This window comes from Microtus ochrogaster, chromosome 10 (assembly GCF_000317375.1).
Source record: "Microtus ochrogaster isolate Prairie Vole_2 chromosome 10, MicOch1.0, whole genome shotgun sequence".
Lineage (NCBI taxonomy): Eukaryota > Metazoa > Chordata > Mammalia > Rodentia > Cricetidae > Microtus > Microtus ochrogaster.
The window spans coordinates 79,146,832-79,154,954 of NC_022016.1; the positions used below are offsets into that span (position 1 = coordinate 79,146,832).

Sequence of the window (8,123 nt, forward strand, 5' to 3'; positions counted from 1 at the left end):
TGGTCTAGAGTTCATGAATTCCCCAGAACTTGGTTCAGCTGTCTCTGTAGATTTTCCTGCCATGATCTTGACCTTCCTTGCTCATATAAGCCCTCCTCCCTCTCTTCAGTTTGTTTGCTGGGGCTCAGCGTCTCAGCCTGATGCTTTGTTGCGGATCTCTGCATCTGGTTCCATTAGTTACTGGATGAAGGTTGTATTATGACAGTTAGGGTAGGCGCCAATCTGTTTAGGGAGGAAGGCCAATTCAGGCACCCCATCCACTATTACTAGGGGTCTTATCTGGAGTGGTCCTTGTGGATTTCTGGGATTTTCACTAGCACCCAGTTTCCCCCTAATACCATATGTCTCTTTCTATCAAGACAGCTCTTTTTTATTGCTCTCCCACTCCATCCCTACCCAACCGGACCACCTTGTTCCTTCATGTTCTCATCCCCTATCCCCTTTCCTCTACCACCTCCCTTGCCCCCAGATTACCCAAGAGATCTCATCTAATACTCCTTTCTGGAGCAATCCATGCATTTCTCTTAGGGTCCTCCTTGTCATCTAGCTTCTCTAGAACTGTGGGTTGTAGTCTGATTATTCTTTTCTTTACATCTAGTAGCCCCTTATAAGTGAGTACATACCAGGTTTAACTCAAAAAAATCAGTAGCCTGTTATGTAAATGGACCACATTTTCTTTATTCATTCTTTGGTTGAGAGGCATCTAGGTTGTATCCAGGTTCTAGCTATTACAAATAATGCAGCTGTGAGCATAGTTGAGCAAATGTCTTTGTGGTATAATCGATCGTCCTTTGGGAATATGTCTTTGTGGTATAATTGATCATCCTTTGGGAATATGCCCAAGAGTGGTCTTAAGGTAGATTGATTCCTAGTTTTCTGAAAAACTGCCATACAAATTTCCAAAGAAGCTGTACAGGTGTGCACTTCCATCTTAATCCACATCCTTTCCACCATAAGGTGTCATCAGTGTTTATGGTCTTAGCCATTCTGACATGCATAGGATGATATCTCAAAGTCATTTTGAGATTGTAGTTTGAGTTGCGATCCTGTATGGTATTGTTTTGCCTATTCTGGGTTTTTTGTTTTTCCATATGAAGTTGAATGCTGTTCTTTCAAGGTCTGTGAAAAATTGTGTTGGGATTTTGATGGAAATTTCATTGAATTTATAGATTGCCTTTAATAAGATTGTCATTTTTACTGTGTTAATCTTACCTATCCAAAAGCATGGGAAATCTTTTCATTTTCTGATATCTTCTTCAATTTCTTTCTTCAAAGACTTAAAGTTTTTATCATACAGGCCTTTCAACTGTTTGCTTAGACTAATCACCAAAGTATTTTGTAATATATGTGGCTATTATAAAGGATAATGTTTTGTGATTTCTTTCTCAACACATTTGTCACTTGTATATAGGAGGACTACTTTTTTTCTTTAGTTAGTCTTGTATCATGCCATATCACTGAAGGTATTTATCAGGTGTAGGAGTTTGCTGGTAGAATTTTTGGAGTCACTTATATATCAATACATACTATCATATTACCTGCAAATAGTGAAAGTTTGGTTTCTTCCTTTCCAATTTTTTATTGATTTTATTGAGCTCTACATTTTTCTCTGCTCCCCTCCCTGCCTCTTTCCTCCCCTCCAACCCTCTTTCAATGTCTTCATGCTCCCAATTTGCTCTTGTCTTTTTCTACTTCCCATGTAGATTAGACCTATGTTTGTCTCTTTTGTGTCCTCATTGTTGTCTAAGTTCTCTGGGATTGTGCTTTGTAGGCTGGTTTTCTTTGCTTTATGTTTAAAAGCTACTTATTAATGAGTACATGTGAAAAATGTCTTTCTGTGTCTGGGTTACCTCACTCAAAATGGTATTTTCTAGCTCCATCCATTTTCCTGCAAAATTCAAGATGTCAATATTTTTTTCTGCTGTGTAGTACTCCATTGTGTAAATGTACCAGTTCCTTTCCAATTTGTAACCCTTTGATCTTCTTTGCTTTCTTAATGCTCTAGCTAGAACTTCGAGTACTTTATTGAATAGATATGGAGAGACTGGATAACCTTGTCTTGTTCCTGATTTTAGTGGAATCATTTGAGTTTCTCTTCATTTAGTTTGGTATTGGTTGTAAGTTTGCTGCATACTGCTTTTGTTACATTTAGGTATGTTCCTTGTATTTGTGATTTCTCCAAGAGCTTTCTCATGAAGGGATGTTGGATTTTGTCAAAGGACTTTTTTAGCATCTAATGGGATGATCAGATTTTTTTCTTTCAGTTTGTTTATATGATAGATTACATTGGCAGATTTCATATGTTGAAATATCCCTGCATCTCTGGGATGAAGCCTAATGGTAGGCCTCAGTCTTGTGGTGATACATAGATTAATAGAAATGGGTTAATTTAAGATATAAGAGTTAGTTAATAAGAAACCTGAGCTAGTAAGCAAAACATTGTTATAATTAACATAGTTTTGAGTGATTATTTGGGTCTGGGTGGTGGGGAAACAAAAAAATGCAGCCTCCGTCTACAGAAAGTAGGTTTTTTAAAAATTATTTCTATCTGTCTTTTACATCATGTATCTTGATCCCATCCATTTTCCCATCTCTTCACATCCATCCTCTCCCACTATACTCCCAGAGTCCCCAGTAAAAGAAAATTTAAAATAAGAACTAGGAAAAAATACTAAAGGAAAAAATTTTTAAATCTCATCATGGAAGCTGCAGTGTGATAGTGAGTCATGCAGTAAACCTCTTTGTCCATGTATCTCTACTTGTAAGTGTTCATTCCAAAGACATTGGTCTGGTTCAAGGCCTCTGATTTCTACTACACTGTTGATGCTGGGCTCTCACTAGGACTCTTCCTATATGTTGTCCTGTGTTATGGAGATACTGCAGTTTTGAGTCTGTGGACCATTTCTCTTCACATCTCCAGATGGTATAGATGAGGTGGATGATGGGGCAGGCCAAGTCACAAACATGTATTTGGGCCTGGGCATCTGTAGGGTTGGTCCGCCAGATGAGAAATGGGGACAGTTCTCCCACGCTTACAATTTGGTATTGGCTCACCCACACCTAAGCTAACAATGTTGGTTTTCCTGCTCTTATGACCACAGGGACAGCTCTCTCACCTGCCCCAGACTTTGATGGGTAATTGCTGAGGGTGGGGTGACGGGTAACTCTCACCCAACCATATATCCACAAGACAGATGGGTAATGGGGACACCTCTCTCATGCTTGCAATGTGGGAGCTGGCTCACCCAGGAATGTAGATTCTAATCGACATAATTATGCAGCAATGAAACAATTACCCCTAATTTTTGACATGGGGTGCTACCATTACAGAGAATAATGATAAATTTGAAGATCTGAGAAGGGTTTCCACTTTAACTAGAAAATATATTTTTCATGGATGTTTATGCTATACATGAGCATACTACTTTTGAAAGTTATAATATACCTTCAACTTCAGAGAGTCTTTTCAATCTAAGAGCACACTATTTCACCATACCCTTTAGAAGACCCTGGATTCTTGGGCTCTCTCAGCACTTCAGACTCTGGCCAGTCAGAACATGTGTCAAGCTCCTTTGAATAGTATAATGTACATCTGTTTTCTTATAGATTCCTCCAGGTTTAACCCAAGAGCATTCATTTTTAGATTAAGCCATGTGACTCAAACTATTTCTTCCCCAACTTCATATATTCAGAAATACAGGACAATTGGAACCAGAAAGGTGAATCGATCTAAATCTGTAGTGCAGCCTTCCTTTCTATGCTTTGAACTTCCTAATTCTTGCATCTCCACCCAGTCTTCGTTTCAGATGCGCAGTTTGACGTGGATACTATGTGGTTGGATGACATGACTATGATCCTGAGCATGCTCATGGTGTTTACTGTCATGCTTATTTTCTCTCTCTACTTCATACTAAGAGGTAAATGTCATGGGGGAGGTGGGGAGCTCAAATGATGGCTGTCTAGATATCCAGGAAATTGACTTCCTGTTCCTTATGTTTTAATAGCTGGATTAAGAAAGACAACAAGAGTTATTTAAAGAATTCTAAATCAGAACCTTCTTGGGACTCCTAGAGCCTCTATTAGCCCCAGTATTAATTCTTTCAATGCCAAGGACATATTGCTCTGACAGTGCATTAGGACAACTGTCCCTGATAAACATGGAAAGCCCACTATGGTTTCATCCATTCATCCTCTGGAGCTTCTGGATACTGGGCTCTTTGCCATATCTACATAATTTCTTCACATTTGGTTTCAAAGTTTGAACTATTCTATCAGAAACATCCTCACTTTATCCAGACAATGCATGCAGATGGCCACATAGTAAACTCTCCAAAATCATCTGTAAAATATTTCTCTGTTAAGTTGATTAACTTTGGTATTTCTTACAATGACGGGAAGCTTGCTGACAGAAAAGTGGGATCAGTGTTGTAACAACAATGAATATGTGAGTGTGGCACGCTTTGGAACTGGTTTCTGAGTGCAATTTGAAAAAGTTTGGAGATTCTGGTTCAAAAATCTCTAAAACATTTCTAGGGTGATTCAGATGGGATCTGGGATTCTTATTGCAGAAAGCAAAGACTGTGCTCATAGGTGTTTGGGGAGAAAGGGAACTCTTTTGATATCAGGACCAGAGAGAAGTCATGTTACAATCTGTCATTGTTGACCTTTTGTGAATTTACTACTGGCGAACTAATTAATTTTGCAGAAGAAATGTTACTGCAGGGCTTTACTGTAGCATGAATTAACGTCTGCCTTTTGTCATTTACAGGTAGACATATGAAAGAAAGCAGAGCAAGTTTATTTTTGAAAAATTGCAGTATGTGCAAATAAGAATGGAACTTGAAGGTTTGGCCAAGAAAACCATGGCCCTGAAGATGCTGGAGTCATTAGACAACGGAGAATTACCTTGAATGCATCTCAGTAATAGGCCACACCCCACACATCACCGACTGAGGGTATTAACTCACAGAAGTGTTTTAGAAGAAATCTTCAGGGTAACCTGTGAACCCAGGGATATAAGAGTAAATATCCTTACTTCCATTAGTCCAGGCACATAGAGACCTCTGCAGACATTATACAAGAGGGTGTACTTATTATTTGAGCTAGCAACATTCTTTGGTGCCACACATGTGATGCTGTTTGGGGCACTGTTACATTAAGTTTTCCTACGAAGATGTGAACATCTATACACTCCATATTGAGCATCAGGCACAGGCCAAATAAAAATTCCACCCAAGTCCAACTTGGTGAGGCACTGAGATTATTGGTACTTGAGGAACATGAGTAGTAGGCTGCTCACAAGTCCATGAGTGGTCCCTGAGCAGCTTCATCACAGCAAATTCCATTAATGACAACCTCATGAATGTTGCATTAACTAGCCCCTATTCAGTTAAATTTTCCTTTCTTGTATATTCTAGTGTCTCCCAAGACTATTGTAGCAAGGATGTGGTAGGAATGAAGGAGGTATAGGTACAATCTCAGATAAAAAGCCTCCTTCCTACGTCTACTGCTGAATGTCAACATCAGTACCAGCACCACAGACTTTGCGACCCTCTGTATTGTCCAGGTGGGATCTCTCAGTTTCCTGACCCAGTCACCTGCTATATTACTTCTCTGTCTATACATCAAGGACCCCACACATCCCTGAAACCATAATCAAAAATAAAGATTCTTTTGTAAGTCACTTTAGATTGTGGCATTTTATCACAGTAATCAAAAGTAACTAATAAAGTTGTTGATTACCAAATTACCAAAGAGTTGGGTATTGCTGTGAAGAATCCTACCCCGCTGGGGTTTGAAGAAATGTGCAAGACTTTGGAACTTTGGACTAGAAAAGTACATGAACCCTATAGAACGAACTTAGCAGGCCACTCTACTAGGAGCCTGGAAGACAGTGCTAAGATAAGTGTGTTTGAAATAGGCCCAGCTCAACAGCTTCCAAGGAAAATAAAGTCTCTGAAGACAACTGGGCTAAAGGCTATTCACAGAACATTTTGGCATAAAGTCTGGCTATCTTCTGTCCACATCCTGCTAATTTTCATAAGGCTGAACTTAGAAGTAATAGACTCATTTCTTTGGCATAGGAAATTTCAAGGGGTCACAATTTTAGAAATCTGTCTCTCCTTTTCCCAGAAGCTAACAATTGCCAGTAACTCCAAAACTAAAGATAAAATGTCATGTCCAGTCCCCATTACTTGCTGGGGTTTGGTCTGGTTTGGGCTTGCATAGGTCTTTCTCAGGCTGTTAAAATTTTTGTGAGTTAGTGTATGTAGCTAACCTGCTGTATCAGAATATACTGTTTCCTTGCAGTTATTCACCACTTCTGGCTCTTACATGATTCTATAGTGACCTTGATCTCTGAGAGGGAATTGGAGTATACAACCCTTTAAGGCTGACCATTCCTTGATCCCTGAGAGGGGATTGGAGTATACAACCCTTTAAGACTGACCATTCCGTAGTTGTTTATTGCCTCTACCTTGTCCAGTTGTGAATCTCTGTGCTATTTATTGTCTACTACAAATCTGAGCTTCTCAGGTGAGTTTTCAGAGATGCAGTGATCTATAATAACAAATCATTAAGTATTGGTTTAATGCTACGTCCATCTATCAGTATTGTGGTAGTAGATTTCCCCCACCCCTGAAGTCTACATCCTGTTTAATCACAGGTTCTTTGCCTGATAATGGAGCCAGATATGCCATTCATCTTGTGGATTGGAAAGTTAAATCCAATGAATAAGTGGTTGCTTAATCTTTTGATGTTTGTGCCATTGTTACAGCAGCAGGCCTGCAGGGTTCACAGCTAGGTATAATTAATGATTGCTTTTACCCTCTGGTAGCATACATGGTACATTCCAGAACTATGAAAGCTAGCTAACATGGAAGGAACTTTCAGATCTGAGCTGAAAAGACGGCTTGGTCATTAAAGACTAAGGCTCACGTTTACTGATTGCTTTTCTATCTCTTTACATTGAAACTGTTTTTTATCATTGTTTAAGGATATATTCTAAAATAGCCAAGCACCTATATTTTATTTCATTTAGTTTCAGCATCATCTTGAATACTATATTTGGGTCCATTTATACTTCTGATTGATGTGTTTTAAGGATTTTTTTCACTTTTAATTGTGTGTATATTTTGTCCATGACTGTGTGCGGGTATGTGCATGTGAGTGCATATTGAAAAAGAATCTTGGAGAGGGTTTTGAATTCTCTGGAACTGGAGTTTACACGGTTATGGACCATCTAACATGGGTACTGGGAACCAAACTCTGATCCTCTGGAAGAGCAACAAATACTCAACTACTGGGCCATCTCTTCAGCCATTCTCATTGATATATTTTAATTCATTCAGGAAATATATAGACTTTGTGATTCATTTTATGTTTACTAATTGCCTTTCTATATATATGGTAGTTATTATTTATGGTGCCATTATATTTACTTTGATACCATTTTATGAAAATTGCAAAAATAATACACAGGTAATATAATTTTAGAATTTGTAATAATTAAGAAAACATTTTATTTTGCTGCTAAACATTAACTATACACAAAAGTACATTATTTGTTCTAAAATACTTTTCCCTAAAGTTTGTATCATTGCTTTTATTGCCTTCAATCATCCTTTCTTCAAAAATAAAATCCTATGTTCACATTTGAAGAAAATTTATCAAAAAATTATTTTCAACAAATCCATATTGATTCCATCCTTACTGAGTTTAAGATGTGGAGGAGCATATGGATCACAGACCAAATGGACACTCATTGGTACCTATATTGTGACAAAGCTCAAAATCAAAATCAATATTTTTGCCCTGAAACTATATATATATATACAAAAACAAAATCAGTCTCAGCATGTTGTATTTATATATTTGTGCATACATATACATATCTGTGAGTGTTTAACAATAATAGAAAAGAAAAAGAGTCTATCAATTTGAGGGGGTGGCATGGGATGGGTCGGAAGGAGGGTACATGAAAAGAGCTAGGGAAGAAAAAGGAGAGAAGCAATGTAATTCCGTGTTGATTTAAAAATGTATTTTTAAAAATCTACACTTTTTAGACAGAACAAAATTTGATCAAAAGAACCCCTGAATTGTGATATATATATTAGTTCAAATCT

The 8,123-nt window shown here is 38.0% G+C and overlaps 1 protein-coding gene across 1 annotated transcript in view; it reads left to right on the plus strand.

Moving 5' to 3' along the window:
- LOC101990135 (putative selection and upkeep of intraepithelial T-cells protein 1 homolog) overlaps positions 1–5,724 on the plus strand; it is a 58,035-nt gene extending 52,311 nt beyond the window's left edge. Inside the window, exons 5-6 of the mRNA XM_026782125.1 lie at positions 3,795–3,917; positions 4,769–5,724. Of these exons, the coding sequence (XP_026637926.1) occupies positions 3,795–3,917; positions 4,769–4,830 (185 nt within the window). The 3' untranslated portion in view covers positions 4,831–5,724. The remainder of the gene's footprint in view (positions 1–3,794; positions 3,918–4,768) is intronic.
- The last annotated feature ends 2,399 nt before the right edge of the window (positions 5,725–8,123 follow it).